Source organism: Symphodus melops (genome assembly GCF_947650265.1).
Source record: "Symphodus melops genome assembly, chromosome: 10".
Classification (NCBI taxonomy): Eukaryota; Metazoa; Chordata; class Actinopteri; order Labriformes; family Labridae; genus Symphodus; species Symphodus melops.
This window is the reverse complement of record NC_136700.1, coordinates 6,404,519-6,420,240: the sequence shown is the minus strand read 5'-3', so window position 1 is coordinate 6,420,240 and position 15,722 is coordinate 6,404,519. Positions and strand designations below refer to the sequence as shown.

General features: G+C 37.9%; 2 protein-coding genes across 2 annotated transcripts; both read left to right on the top strand.

Annotated features, from left to right (window-relative positions):
• Nucleotides 1-1,845: 1,845 nt before the first annotated feature.
• LOC306830984 (TLC domain-containing protein 1-like) lies at nucleotides 1,846-8,550 on the top strand. The gene is made up of 4 exons (XM_079354788.1): nucleotides 1,846-2,427; nucleotides 3,449-3,531; nucleotides 5,665-5,747; nucleotides 6,796-8,550. Exons 1-4 carry the CDS (start codon nucleotides 2,222-2,224, stop codon nucleotides 7,198-7,200), a joined length of 777 nt encoding a protein of 258 aa, XP_079210914.1. The 5' UTR covers nucleotides 1,846-2,221; the 3' UTR covers nucleotides 7,201-8,550.
• Nucleotides 8,551-9,763: 1,213 nt separating this feature from the next.
• Nucleotides 9,764-14,656, top strand: LOC306830983 (TLC domain-containing protein 1-like; the record flags this gene model as incomplete). Its single annotated transcript, XM_079354787.1, has 4 exons — nucleotides 9,764-10,188; nucleotides 11,272-11,354; nucleotides 13,233-13,315; nucleotides 14,225-14,656. The coding sequence occupies exons 1-4, from the start codon at nucleotides 9,983-9,985 to the stop codon at nucleotides 14,654-14,656; spliced, it is 804 nt and encodes a 267-aa protein (XP_079210913.1). The 5' UTR covers nucleotides 9,764-9,982.
• Nucleotides 14,657-15,722: the final 1,066 nt, after the last annotated feature.

The window sequence follows — 15,722 nt, the reverse complement described above, 5'->3', positions numbered from 1 at the left end:
ATATTTATGATGCACCTGCTGGAAATCAATTAACCCCTTCATCTTCTCTATATTGCCTCCTTGCACAGTCCCCAGAAGCTGTTACTCAAAAGGCACTTAGGGAGAAGAAAAAACACCCATAGATCAATAATGGTTCAGTGCTGAGCCAGGCACAAGAAGATTCAGTACCACATGATATATGAAGTCTCTCTCTGGTCTTTGCTGTGAATTGGGTGTATATAAAAAACCTTTTGTATAGCTCTTTTACATTTGCAGTTAAAATTCTTCTCTCAGTACGACGAAATGAAGTGTGCATCAATGAAACACAAGGGCTGGTATAAGGTTATATTTCCTCTTTAACTTTAGGGTGTTTTGTTGCTAAAAAAAAACCCTGATGAACTCATAGAATAAATGTTAATCACAAGCCGAAAGTTTTATGATTAAGTTTTCATACGTAAACAACAAGTAGGGAACAAATTCATTAATAATTTAAATACATATTCTTCCTGAAATATGCATTATGCTTTATTACAAACAGGAAAACTTCACATCCACACATTATACTCTGAGTGGCTGACTATTGAAGAGGGCTGCCCCCCAGTGGTTTCATAAAGAACTGGAAGAACCAAGGAGCTGAAAGTCTGTCTAAACGACATCCTTCATCTTCACATAATGTTTTGCTGCCATCTGATGGTTTCTTCTTATAGTGAAACTTTTTATTCTGTGAGGTTGTCTTTTTGAACACAGGGGGCAGACTCGTGTCAGACTTGTGTTTTTTATGAGCATATTTGTGCTTCATTTGATGGTAAAGAAGAGAGTTAGCGTGTATAAGAAATTAAAGACACTGAATACAAACTAGTATTGGAAATAATTAATAGCTTGCATAAAATCTGAATAAGATATGAAATATGAAGAGGTGATAGAAAAATGTTAATAGTCTTTAGGAAAAAACGTTTTGCTCATTAAATAGAGTTAGACTCCTCACTTGTGGGCTCATGTTTTACACAGACATCTGTGGTGCAGGTGGTGCTAATGTGTTTAAGGTGTGGAGGGTCTAAGCATTGAGTTTTTCTCAGCCCTCTACAGAGAGCTGAGAAGCTGTGAAGAATGAGAGACACATAGTGTTTATTTGGAAAGACAGAGAAGAGGGGCTTCACTGTTGGGCTGCAGAATTATAGTGTAATCATAACAAAGATAAGTAGATGTATAAGTAATATTATCAATCAAATCTTTATATAATGTTTCTGCACATACTAAGCATTGAGGTCAAGAACCCTTAAAACGTTCATGATAGACTACAAGCCCAGGGACCTGAGGGGTGTGGGGGCCCAAAGGACACTTCGCTTTAAGTTTTCCATTTACAATTACGCTACACAACATAAAATAAATATAAAACATGTAAAAAGGATAATTTGATTAAATCACGAGTTTAATAAACAATTTCGGCTTGAACTAGCTGGAAAAGGGGAATCAATTGATTTATTTGGACTTGTATTATTTATCTGTACTTCTTCCACAGCATTTAATAAGTAATCAATAGAACTCGCCTAGGGTTTAAGATAGCTATTTATAAACATTACTTGTGAGACGTTGTTTTGATCATTTATGTTGAAATTAAATTGGCCAGGCCACGAGAAGGAACGTTTACGCACAGTAAATTGCGCTCATAAGGAGGCGACGCCTGTTGCCGAAAATGATTGTGATACAGCTGTTTAACGTGTTCTAGTGTCTTACAACATGCTTAGCAAAATTCACCTCTCAGTATCCCCACTATGTGATTTGGTATTTGCGTAACATGACCATATTCTGCCCCTCCTTGTTTCTCTGGTTAAAAGGAACATGAGCAGCAGCACCCTCCACCCATCTCCCCTCCTTGTTCTGCTCAGACAGGCTGTGCTGAGAGCGGGAGCGCATAACAACACGACAAGACGCAATGTGAAGACAAACTAAGTGAGTTTGGCATGAGCTGTTACAGGAATTCCCTACAATCCTTCATCTTCGGGCTCGGTACGCTGGAAACCTGAGGGGGAAAAAGCTACAGCGTCGGAGGGAAGACTTTTACAAATGAAAAGAGAGGCTCATTTCTCCGGAGCCTTCTGTGGTGGAAACACTCCCCTTACATTCCCTGCATATCTGTCCATCACCGGGCCCAGGAGATACTGACAGGGGATCAAGACAGGCGGGAAGTTTTGTCGGAAAAAAGCTCGCGTCCAGAGACAGAGGGAAAGCTTGGGTTGGGAGGATGGATGCTCTGATCCCTATGCTGAAGAGTCACCCAGGTCCGACAGTACTGGTGTTCGCTCTACTTTTCAGGGGGATCCACCGGTTGCTTCAAATGCTGCCAGTGCCCAAGGTGGTGAAGCAGAAAGAGCATAGCTCCTGGAAGTGGAGGAACCTCTCTGTCTCCATAGTGCACTCCCTGCTGACTGGAACATGGGCCCTGACCTGGTGAGTCTCAATCAAAACATCTGTCTGCCCGTCCAGCTACACTGGATCACCATTGTCCATTCACAGTGCACATGATGTGTTTTGTGTCTGTGGGTGTTAGTGTTGCAGCAGTGACAGTCTGTGGCAGCCAGAAATACAAGGGTATATTTAGGCAGGGTGAAGGACGGGGGAGACAATGGCATTTATAAGTGGGGAGGGAAATGCCACTGTATAGCACAAGTCACAAATGGATCTTGTCGTTTGTGCGTGTGAGTTTGTGTTACAGTGTTTTCAAACTCACTTTGAGCCCACAATCAGGGCTACTCAAGCACCAGCCTCCAGACCAACTAGAAAAACCTGCTGCAGAAAGATCCTTTTGAATGTATAGTGGGAAACTATTTTTGGGGGAGGGGATGAGCTTGTGAGTCATCTTTGAAGATTAAAAAATTAGAAGCAAGGTCACTCAACTGTCTGCACCATCAAATAACGATTGCTGCATGTAATCTGTGACAATATAAAATAAGTACAGATTAACATCTTCTGTTAAGATAAAAAAAAAAAGAGAAAGAAATACATTTTTGCACACTTTGTGCAGCACCAAGTAAACATGTAAAATCGTCCACTTCTTTACATACCACATAAGGACTACAGGTCATTTATTAAAAACAATTCAGTTATGAAGTGTTTATACAGGGAGGAGCCACAGACATTTTTTGCTTTTCCAGGTGTGCCCCTTTAGATAATGAGCAGAAAGAAAAGAATAATGCAAATTTAGAAATATGTACATGTTTGTAGAACAAAGAATTGTAGACATTTATCTTTTTAGGTCCAAAGACAGACAAGGAGTTTAAATGATTGATTAAAATGAGAATAATGGTACCAACTTTTACAACTACTTAAAGGAGGGTTATCTATTAGTTAGGGGTTTGAAACGCCTGATATTAATCTCTCCACTTAGACAGGCTTGTCTCTCCAGGAGTGAGTGTTTGTCTGAGTAAGGGGAATACAGACCTGTCTATCCATAATATGTGTCCCTCTCCAGTGTGTTGGTTTGGCCCGAGACGTTGCGCAACATCCACTCTTTCCACACCCCTCTGTCCTACCTGCTTGTCTGCATCTCAACAGGTCAGTGTGTGCATCGCCGTGACCTTTAAGGATAAAGAGTTAAAACTACAAATGAAGGTTTTGGTGTGAATAAAGATGGGTATGTTGGTATATTTAACATTTATGTGCTTGGTTTATATTCATATATATTTATTATTGATGAATTGACCTTACTTTATTTAAATGTTAGAAACAATGAAAAGTGACAGATTCAAATTCTTACAACGCAAGTAAGTTCTAGTTTCTGCAAAGACTCCCAAGTTTTGACATTTTGCATGACAGAGAAAATGACAAGATCTTTGTATTTGAGAAGCCGGAAAAACAAAGTGCTTTGAATTTTTCTAAAATAAGACATTGCAGCTTCAGTTTGATGCACGTTAGTAAACATGTGGTAGCGTTGTTCTCGAGTGACAGCATTTTCTCTTCCCCCCTCCTGTAGGGGGCCTAAAAATGCCACCTTTCCAGTTATTAATTTTCACAGAAACAACCTTTAGATCCGCCCCTCTCACCTGAACAAATGGGTGTTTCCTCTAAATCACTATGGACACCAAAGACAATCCACTAAAGACTGTGGTCTTTTGAGCTGGTAGTTAGGTCTTATGTATATCTTAATGTTACCATGAAGACACAAATCTGTGGAGATCTGCCCTAACAACCGCAAAGCTATGAGGTCCACTGAGGCCAACCACATACTGGAGTCCATGCTCTTAAACACAGTGACTTGTTGTGTGTCTCACAGCAGCCACAGCATGCCACTCATACAGAGGCACACGAAAAGACTCTCAGTCAATTCAATGTTTCCAGCTGAAGGAATCTTACAGAGGAATTGCTAAGTGAGCATCTTTTGAAAATGATAAAAAAGGAACCTTAAATTTAAATATGCTCAATTATTCTCTGATTATTAATCTAAGACACAGGAAATCTTGCTTTGTCATGGGTAAATAATAGACATTAGAGTTGATCTGCTAGCTAGCATAAACCCAAAAACAAATGATGACACCAAAGCTGTGAAGACTTATTGATTCTGTAATGACTTAAGATTTCCTTCGTGAAAATTAACTCATCACCTAAGCTGGATATATTTGTGGATAGAACAAGACGTTCATGGACGGCATCTTTGGCTTTGGGAAGCACCTTTTTTCCAGTATATAACACTTTAAAGATTTAAGGTTTTTTTTTGTTTTTTTTTCAAATCCAGAATATAATCAGCATATTGATCAATATTAATGTAATTGTATTTTTAACCCTGTATGGCAGTGTTCAGGTAATTTTTTTTTTAACGTTGGCACTACTGTATAAAAAATAATGCCTTTAATTCATTCAAGAGATTGTTTCCTCAAAGGGTTGTTTAACTTTTTCTGATTAATTCTATGTTATTGTAATAATTTGTATGTTGGCTGTGACACTAACCCAACACACTAACTTTGAATAGAAACTTTTATCTGGTTTGTGAGGTCACACCTGTCTGGTTCACTGTGTCAACAACTTCCATAGTCGTTTGCTGAACATTGTTGAGAAAGGACACTTAGATGACATGAATCAGCTCTTCTTAACACCACATCAAAAGCGTCTGTGTCAGTGTCACCACTGCTTCAGGTGCTAGTTTTGATTCTCTAGAAATATTAGTATTAGTATAGTTAATAGTATTGAGATTTGACATGAAACATGTATTTGCAAAGTTAACAGAGAATCTGAGTGAAAATCACAACAAATCTAAAATTTGATCACAAGCTGAGTAAGAACTTTGACATTAACAACAAAAATATGATGTTATGGACCCCATTTGTGTTTATAGTGAGGTGGGGACTTTTAGAGGCTTACTATTAAAATCGGTGCACATTTTTTCTCTAATACGGTTCTGCGTCATCATGTGCTCTCACTGTGCTGCAATTGAATCATTTATTTTTTTAAGTATTGTCTGAGTTAAATACAGAATACATAACATTTCAAACCTTATTCACTTCTAGTCCACTTCTTGGACGAGTGAATTAAAAGACCACACACTAAATATTAACATGAATTTTTACTTGGATCTATGCATGTTTAAGTGACTGGATAGTTCAACTATCAGCAACTAAATCCATATGCAGCTTATTTTCCCAGTAGGCATCATACCAGTGACAGAGACATTTACATTTTCTCTTCCCTCTGTAGGATACTTTGTGAATGATGCAGCTGATATTATCCTGACAGGACATGGACGAGGATCATGGGAATTCCTACTCCACCATGTACTTGTAAGACACCTTCACAACCTGTGGCCTTTTTTGCTTTTTTGTGTGTTGTCCCTGTTGCATTTCTGGGTCACCTAAAACTTTACATTCACTAAGTTAAACAGGTGCATTAAGGCTGAACATGTGTAGTATAATGTTGTTGATTTCTGCTGAAAACGTTTTGATTTTAATCACACTTTTGTCAAACGAACCAATTCATTGTAGTTAGAATAACAACAGGGGACTAACACAGCTTCTTTTGCATCCTTAGTTGAATTGATTACATGTTTTCAATGTGCAGAAGATCATTGTTAAGTATAAGATCAACCAGCAGATTTGTGATAACTGATCAGCATTATGGAGGAAATTACTTAAACATCAAGTTTCCTCAGTATTTTACAAACTTCAAGGCTGAAAGTTGAGCAACTGGTACACACTTATTAGGTCAGACTTTACATTTATAAACCTTTTAGTGAGAATGACAAACCTTTATTCTTTAAAACAGTGACCCAGAGAGTCTGGATAATCCACATTCCTCACCATGTAATGAAAAATACCATCACAGATGAAATGTTCCTAAAACATCTTTTCAATCAAGTTAGAAAGAAAGTCTTTTTCTTTAAGAACTTAAAACCCTGTTTATATAATTAGAGGACTGGTTAGCTTGATTTGATTGTTGATGATGTCACACAGACTGTTGTTTAAAGCTAACTTGAAGTTCATCTGAAGCCTGAATAAGTATCTGCTTTTTACATCCTGAGGCATTTTGACACATAAAATAAATCACTATAATAATAAATTCTAAATAAATACATATGAATAAAGGATAAATATAACTATGTTCATGAACACATATGAAGGCAGTTTATATTATTTCAGGAGTCTGGAGCACTCACAGTATAAGTGATCCTTTCATATTCAAATCTAACTGGGATTATCAAGCATTAGGAATAAGAGCTGGTCAGTAGAGCAGGACAGATATAGCAAAATGCAAATAAAGGGCAAACAAAGAGGTAATGGTGAAAGGATGTTAGCTGTTCAACATAAACACCTTTGTCACTCTCCTCCTCAGGTGATCTCCTGCTTCCTGTACAGCCTCTACACACAGCTGTATGTAGCCGGAGCTGTGATCGCTCTCTTTGTAGAGGTCAACAGTGTGACTCTGCACATGAGGCTGTTGCTGAAGCTGGCGGAAGCTCAGTCCTCCCCCCTGTACTTCTACAACAAATTTGTCAACCTCTTTACCTATGTCACGTTTCGTCTGGGCGCCCAGTTCTACCTCACCTGGTACATTGTCAGCAACTTCTCCTGGCTGGACAACGCCACATTTCTTCTTATCTCTATGACTGTGATGAATATCATGATATTGATTTATTTCAGCCGTCTGCTCCATACTGACTTCTTCTCCTCGATGAAGAGCTCTGTGGTACAGAACGGGAAACACAACAACAACTCCAGGAAGTTCCTTACTGATTGACCACAAAGTTTACAGAACTATTTTATGATTGTGTTTGGGGTGGGAGTTTACACATTTTGTCTTTCTTAAGCTTTATTTGACATTGTCTTAAGACAGCAGGTCTGCATGTTCTCGCTACCAAAGAACAAACCCCCAAAACAAAGCTTGGTTGTACCAGGTGCAGCCTTGTTTAAGTGCTGGGTTTAAGAGATGTTTGAAAAGCAGGAAATGTGTTTTGGTGTGGAAGATTACAAAACATACTGCTCTAATTCAAGTAAAAAGTCTTCAATTTAAAAGACATGAATCAACTTAAATATTACCATTTATTGCATGTTTACAATTTATTATCAGTTTGTGACCTGAGAAAATGAATCTTCATTATATACTTTTTTTTAAGATTGATTCTGTTTTGAATGCCGGTGGAATTAAAAAAAAAGGAAGGTAGGCTACAACTTGCTAGTTAGCTTAGCATTTAGCTTATGAAATAAATCGTACAGCTGGCCAATTTGGCCAATGATCAGAATAAATATCCTTTGAACACTTCAGTCGCAGTTCAAATTAAACCAATTCTACATGTCCTCAGCCTACTAATCAGAAGGCAAAGCTAATTGCTGAAAACTAGCTTTATCCTTAGATGCAAGAATGATTTCAAACATCTTAAGTCTCGCAAAAAAACCAAAACAAATAATGTTCAACTACTTCATTAGTGCAGACAACCCTATGTGATAAATAGTTCAACAAACACATTTAAAATATGAGTTAGCATGAAGCAGTTTTAACAGTCTTAGCTAAGTACCTTGCTATGTTGCCTTATCTTAATATTTACATGTGGAGCAGTGTTTTTATGTAAACTAATGAGCTGATAGAAAAAATATTCTGACATTGGACTTTGAATTTGAATGTTTTCATTTTCTTGTTCGATTATTGAACTTGTGAGGAGCAGACAGAAGCACAATCAGTACTGATACTGCTTTCATGTGGACTATTTGGCAAATAACAGCACAGCGTGAACTTTTTATGTTTGTCTGAATAATAGCTTAACAGAATAAGTACTCTTTTAATTTGAAAATGATGTCCTTGAGTGTGAATCCTTAGTCATTGTCAAGAAAGTTACATCAGACATGGACAGAGTTTCGATGTGTAGGTGCTTCAGTGCCTTAACAGCAGTGCCTTTTAAAAAAACACAACAGCAAAACAGGAATGAAATGGTTTATTAAGTTGAATTATATCTGTTTGATTTTTTGAAAGACAAGCCACATAGAAAGAATATTGCACACATTTTTTACCATAACCACAATGATGTCCAACCTTAATAAAGTTGTAACTGATGATTTTGTTGCCCTAATGTGTGGGAGGTTATTGATACCATGAATTAAATGAATATTGAAAATTTTCAATATTCAATTGTTCCTGAAATATGCTTGCTCTAAAGTACTTGTTATCATATTCAGTCAGTACTACAGCATGGTTGAGGGCTATTGCTTTAAATTTAAATAGCAGCTTTATTACAAACAGGAAAACTTCACATCCACACATTATACTCTGAGTGGCTGACTATTGAAGAGGGCTGCCCCCCAGTAGTTTGATAAAGAACTGGAAGAACCAAGGAGCTGAAAGTCTGTCTAAATGACATCCTTCTTCTTCACATAATGTTTTGCTGCCATCTGATGGTTTCTTCTTATACTATAGTGAAGCTTTTTATTCTGTGAGGTTGTCTTTTTGAACACAGGGGGCAGACTCGTGTCAGACTTGTTTTTATGAGCATATTTGTGCTTAATTTGATGGTAAAGAAGAGAGTTAGCGTGTATAAGAAATTAAAGCCACTGAATACAAACTAGTATTGGAAATATTTAATATCTTGCATAAAATCTTAATAAGATAGACATGAAATATAAAGAGGTGATAGAAAAGTGTCGCTTTAAGTTTTCCATTTAAAATGGAGCTAAACAACATAAAATGAATATAAAACATGTAAAAAGAGATAATTTGATTAAATTATGAGTTTAATAAACCACTTCTGCTTGAACTAGCTGAAAAAGGGGAATCAATTGATTTAATTGGACTGGTAATATTTATCCGTACTTCTTCCACAGCATTTAATAAGTAATCAATAGAACTTGCCTAGGGTTTAAGATAGCTATTTATAAACATTACTTGTGAGACGTTGTTTTGATAATTTATGTTGAAATCAAATTGGCCAGGCCACGAGAAGGAACGTTTACACACAGAAAATTGAGCGCATACGGAGGCGACGCCTGTTGCCGAAAATGATTGTGATACAGCTGTTTAACGTGTTCTAGTGTCTTACAACATGCTTAGCAAAATTCACCTCTCAGTATCCCCACTATGTGATTTGGTATTTGCGTAACATGACCATATTCTGTCCCTCCTTGTTTCTCTGGTTAAAGGGAACATAAGCAGCAGCACCGCCCATCCAGTTCTGCTTAGACAGGCTGGCTGAGAGCGGGAGCGCCTAACAACACGACAAGGCGCAATGTAAATACAAACTTGTAGGGAATTCCTGTAACAGCTCATGCCAACACCACTTAGTCTTCTTCTTCGGGCTCGGTACGCTGGAAACCTGAGGGGGGAAAAGCTACAACATCGGAGGGAAGACTTTTACAAATGAAAAGAGAGGCTCATTTCTCCGGAGCCTTCTGTGGTGGAAACACTCCCCTTACATTCCCTGCATATCTGTCCATCACCGGGCCCAGGAGATACTGACAGGGGATCAAGACAGGCGGGAAGTTTTGTCGGAAAAAAGCTCGCATCCAGAGACAGAGGGAAAGCTTGGGTAGGAAGGATGGATGCCCTGATCCCTATGCTGAAGAGTCACCCAGGTCCGACAGTACTGGTATTCGCTCTACTTTTCAGGGGGATCCACCGGTTGCTTCAAAGGCTGCCAGTGCCCAAGGTGGTGAAGCAGAAAGAGCATAGCTCCTGGAAGTGGAGGAACCTCACTGCCTCCATAGTGCACTCCCTGCTGACTGGAACATGGGCCCTGACCTGGTGAGTCTCAATCAAAACTTCAGTCTGCCCGTCCAGCTACACTGGATCACCATTGTCCATTCACAGTGCACATGATGTGTTTTGTGTCTGTGGGTGTTAGTGTTGCAGCAGTGACAGTCTGTGGCAGCCAGAAACAGAAGGGTATGTTTAGGCATGGTGAAGGGTGACAATGGCATTTATAAGTGGGGAGGGAAATGCCACTGTATAGCACAAGTCACAAATGGATCTTGTCGTTTGTGCTTGTGAGTTTGTGTTTTCAAACTCACTTTGAGCCCACAATCAAGGCTACTCAAGCACCAGCCTCCAGACCAACTAGAAAAACCTGCTGCAGAAAGATCCTTTTGAAAGCATGTAGTGTTTTTTTGGGTGGGGATGAACTTGTGAGTCATCTTTGAACATTTAAAAAAGATGTTTGTTTTTTTTGTACACTTTGTGCAGTGCCAAGTAAACATGTAAAATCGACCACTTCTTTACATACCACATAAGGACTACAGGTCATTTATTAACGACAATTCAGTTATGAAGTGTTTATACAGGGAGGAGCCACCGACATTTTTTGCTTTTCCAGGTGTGCCCCTTTAGATAATGAGCAGAAAGAAAATTAACGAATAATGCAAATTTAAAACCTATGTTTGTAGAACAAAGAAACAATAATCCATCCAGCCATATATACCTAATAATTCACTTTCTTTAACCACATCTGTAAATGTTATAATCACTGTACATATTTAGCACGAACTCTTGCACTTTCTGCTTATTTGCACTTCTGGTGAGATGCCAAACCTCATTTCGTTGCACTATACTTGTATATGTGTAATGACAATAAAGTTGAATCTCATCTCATCTCAATTGTAGACATTTATCTTTTTAGGTCCAAAGACAGACAAGGAGTTTAAAGTATTAAAATGAGAATAATGGTACCAACTTTTACAACTACTTAAAGGAGGGTTATCTATTAGTTAGGGGTTTGAAACACCTGATATTAATCTCTCCACTTAGACAGGCTTGTCTCTCCAGGAGTGAGTGTTTGTCTGAGTAAGGGGAATACAGACCTGTCTATCCATAACATGTGTCCCTCTCCAGTGTGTTGGTATGGCCCGAGACGTTGCGCAACATCCACTCTTACCACACCCCTCTGTCCTACCTGCTTGTCTGCATCTCAACAGGTCAGTGTGTGCATCGCCGTGACATTTAAGGATAAAGAGTTAAAACTACAAATGAAGGTTTTGGTGTGAATAAAGATGGGTATGTTGGTACGTTTAACAATTATGTGCTTGGTTTTGTCTGTGAATTTTATGACAGTGTGATGATCTGCCTGAAGTCGTAAAAGGTACTGCAAAAAACGTTGATTATTGATGAATCTGTAAATGACCTTACTTTATTTAAATGTTAGAAACAATAAAAAGTGACAGATACAAATTCTCACAATCCAAGTTAGTTCAATTTTCTGTAAAGACTCCCAAGCTAAAAGTTCTGACATTTGCATGACAGAGAAAATGACTAGATCTTTATATTTGAGAAACTAGATAAATTAAATAAGACATTGCAGCTTTAGTTTGATGCATGTTAGTAAAAATGTGGTAGCGTTGTTCTACTGCATTTTCTCTTCCCCCCTCCTGTGGTGGGCCTAAAAATGCCACCTTTCCAGTTGTTAATGTTCACAGAAACAACTGTAGCTTTCAGTCAATATGAAGGCCAGAACTGGTGATAAATGATTTTATTCCCCGTCTTTGTCATTCATCAACATAAGAGCTGAGCTGAAAACAACTAATAATTACAAACGTGTTTCAACCGTGCAGCTCATTAATTTCCTTCCATAGCTTTAAACAAGTTCATCCATTTGCAATAGACATATATAAACATATATAAATTAAATTTTATGTAATTGTACCAACCTTGTTCCCCAATTGACTGATGCTAAAAGCTTTGTTGTTTCAATGTTTCCGTACTCTTTTATCTCTATTTTCTCTGTAAACCTTTTCGAACTATTGCTGGACATGGACGGCATCTTTGGCTTTGGGAAGCACCTTTTGTCCAGTATATAACACTTTCAAGATTTAAGGGGTTTTTTTTGTTGTTGTTTTTTTAATCCAGAATATAATCAGCATAGTGATCAAGACTATTTTTTAGCCCTGTATGACAGTGTTCAGGTACTAAACTGATTGCAGTATAGGGAAAAAAAATATATTGTTGGCACTACTGTATGAATAATAATCCCTTTGATTAATTCAAGAGATTGTTTCCTCAATGGGTTGTTTAACTTTTTGTGATTAATTTTATGTTATTGTAATAATTTGTATGTTGGCTGTGACACTAACCCAACACACTAACTTTGAATACAAACTTTTATATGGTTTGTGAGGTCACACCTGTCTGGTTCACTGTGTCAACAACTTCCATGTCGTTTGCTGAACATTGTTGAGAAAGGACACTTAGATGACATGAATCAGCTCTTCTTAACACCACAACAAAAGCATCTGTGTCAGTGTCACCACTGCTTCAGGTGCTAGTTTTGATTCTCTAGAAACTTAAGTATTGATATTTGACATGAAACATGTATTTGCAAAGTTAACAGAGAATCTGAGTGAAAATCACAACAAACCTAAAATTTGATCAAAGGCTGAGTAAGAACTTTGACATTAACAACAAAAATATGACGTTATGGACCCCATTTGTGTTTATAGTGAGGTGGGGACTTTTAGAGGCTTACTATTAAAATCGGTGCACATTTTTTCTCTAATACGGTTCTGCGTCATCATGTGCTCTCACTGTGCTGCAATTGAATCATTTGATTTTTTTAAGTACTGTCTGAGTTAAATACAGAATACATAACATTTCAAACCTTATTCACTTCTAGTCCACGTCTTGGACGAGAGAATTAAAAGACCACACACTAAATATTAACATGAATTTTTACTTGGATCTATGCATGTTTAAGTGACTGGATAGTTCAACTATCAGCAACTAAATCCATATGCAGCTTATTTTCCCAGTAGGCATCATACCAGTGACAGAGACATTTACTTTTTCTCTTCCCTCTGTAGGATACTTTGTGAATGATGCAGCTGATAATATCCTGACAGGACATGGACGAGGATCATGGGAAATCGTACTCCACCATGCACTTGTAAGACAGCTTCACAACCAATCAAGTTAGAATAAAGTCTGTTTTTTTAAGAACTTAAAACCCTGTTTATATAATTAGAGGACTGGTTAGCTTGATTTGATTGTTGATGATGTCACACAGACTAGTTGTTTAAAGCTAACTTGAAGTTCATCTGAAGCCTGAAGAAGTATCTGCTTTTTACATCCTGAGGCATTTTGACAAATAAAATAAACACTAATAAATTCTAAATAAATACATGTGAATAAAGGTTAATTATAACTATGTTTATGAACGCATATGAAGGCAGTATATGTCATGGAATTTCTGTAATTCCTCAGTTAATGTGTAAAGATAATTCACTGTTGCTGATGTCAGTCAGAACTCAGCTTTATCTAGACACCAAGGACAGCTGGGAGAATCATCGGCTCCTCCTGATATCTGCAAGGATGTCTGGAGAGAGTTGTTGTTCGCTCCAGGGTTCTTGGCAACCATAGATAAATCTACGTGGGTCAATGTGGCAAGACCCTGATATTGGTAAAGTCTTTTGAATAAATACAGAGCCTTTGGAAGTGTCTGGCAGTTATGTTTGAGCCTGACACTGAACCACAAGTGTGATGTTGAATCATGTCTCCTGCAGTATTCATCTGATGTAGAAACTTTCATCAACGTGAGCCATCTGAGTCTAAGGAGTCCTATTGTGTGGAGTCAACTCTTGATAATTTCCTCGTCAGTATATATTATGTCAGGAGTCTGGAGCACTCACAGTATATCTCACAGCAAATCTAACTGGGATTATCAAGCATTATGAAAAAGAGCTGGTCAGTAGAGCAGGACAGATATAGCAAAATGCAAATAAAGGGCAAACAAAGAGGTAATGGTGAAAAGATGTTAGCGGTTCAACATAAACACCTTTGTCACTCTCCTCCTCAGGTGATCTCCTGCTTCCTGTACACCCTCTACACACAGCTGTATGTAGCCGGAGCTGTGATCGCTCTCCTTGTAGAGGTCAACAGTGTGACTCTGCACATGAGGCTGTTGCTGAAGCTGGCGGAAGCTCAGTCCTCCCCCCTGTACTTCTACAACAAATTTGTCAACCTCTTTACCTATGTCACGTTTCGTCTGGGCGCCCAGTTCTACCTCACCTGGTACATTGTCAGCAACTTCTCCTGGCTGGACAGCGCCACATTTCTTCTTGTCATTATGACTGCGATGAATATCATGATATTGATTCATTTCAGCCGTCTGCTCCATACTGACTTCTTCTCCTCGATGAAGAGCTCTGTGGTACAGAACGGGAAACACACAAAAACCCAAAACAAAGCTTGGTTGTACCAGGTGCAGCCTTGTTTAAGAGATGTTTGAAAAGCAGGAAATGTGTTTCGGTGTGGAAGATTAGAAAACATACTGCTCTAATTCAAGTAAAAAGTCTTAAATTTAAAAGACATGTGGAATTAAAAAAAGGAAGGTAGGCTACAACTTGCTAGTTAGCTTAGTGTAGCATTTAGCTTATGAAATAAATCGTACAGCTGGCCAATTTGGCCAATGATCAGAATAAATATCCTTTGAACACTTCAGTCGCAGTTCAAATTAAACCAATTCTACATGTCCTCAGCCTACTAATCAGAAGGCAAAGCTGATTGCTGAAAACTAGCTTTATTGTTAGATGGAAGAATGATTTCAAACATCTTAAGTCTCGCAAAAAAACCAAAACAAATAATGTTCAACTACTTCATTAGTGCAGACAACCCTATGTGATAAATAGTTCAACAAACACATTTAAAATATGAGTTAGCATGAAGCAGTGTTTAACAGTCTTAGCTAAGTACCTTGCTATGTTGCCTTAACTTAATATTTACATGTGGAGCAGTGTTTTTATGTAAACTAATGAGCTGATAGAAAAAATATTCTGACATTGGACTTTGAATTTGAATGTTTTCATTTTCTTGTTCGCTGTCTTGGTCTGTATGATACCATTTATGGCTGAGAAGATATAGAGCTTTCATAAAATGTTGCATAAAAGTCATCACGGACCAATTTGACTAGTAACCCACAATGCAGGACAATAGTGGTCCTCTATGGTTCTCTGATTATCTGTTATCTGATGGTATTTAACACATGTAAGGCTGAAGCTGTTTCTTCCTGCCATCTGATCATTGAACTTGTGAGGAGCAGACAGAAGCACAATCAGTACTGATACTGCTTTCATGTAGACTATTTGGCAAATAACAGCACAGCGTGAACTTTTTATGTTTGTCTGAATAATAGCTTAACAGAATAAGTACTCTTTTAATTTGAAAATGATGTCCTTGAGTGTGAATCCTTTTTTATAGATATATTTTATTTGGTGATACAAAAAAAAAGGCCTTATCATATCACAAATTGCAAGTGTGGAAAGTTTAATTTGAAAACCTGATAGTGTCTACATTTA

What these genes read in the sequence shown, in the direction of transcription:
- LOC306830984 (XM_079354788.1), top strand. Translation starts at nt 2,222, where the DNA reads ATGGATGCTCTGATCCCTATGCTGAAGAGTCACCCAGGTCCGACAGTA. An exon ending in GGAACATGGGCCCTGACCTG is followed by an intron (nt 2,428 to 3,448) that starts GTGAGTCTCAAT and finishes GTCCCTCTCCAG; the next exon opens with TGTGTTGGTTTGGCCCGAGA. An exon ending in TCCTACTCCACCATGTACTT is followed by an intron (nt 5,748 to 6,795) that starts GTAAGACACCTT and finishes TCTCCTCCTCAG; the next exon opens with GTGATCTCCTGCTTCCTGTA.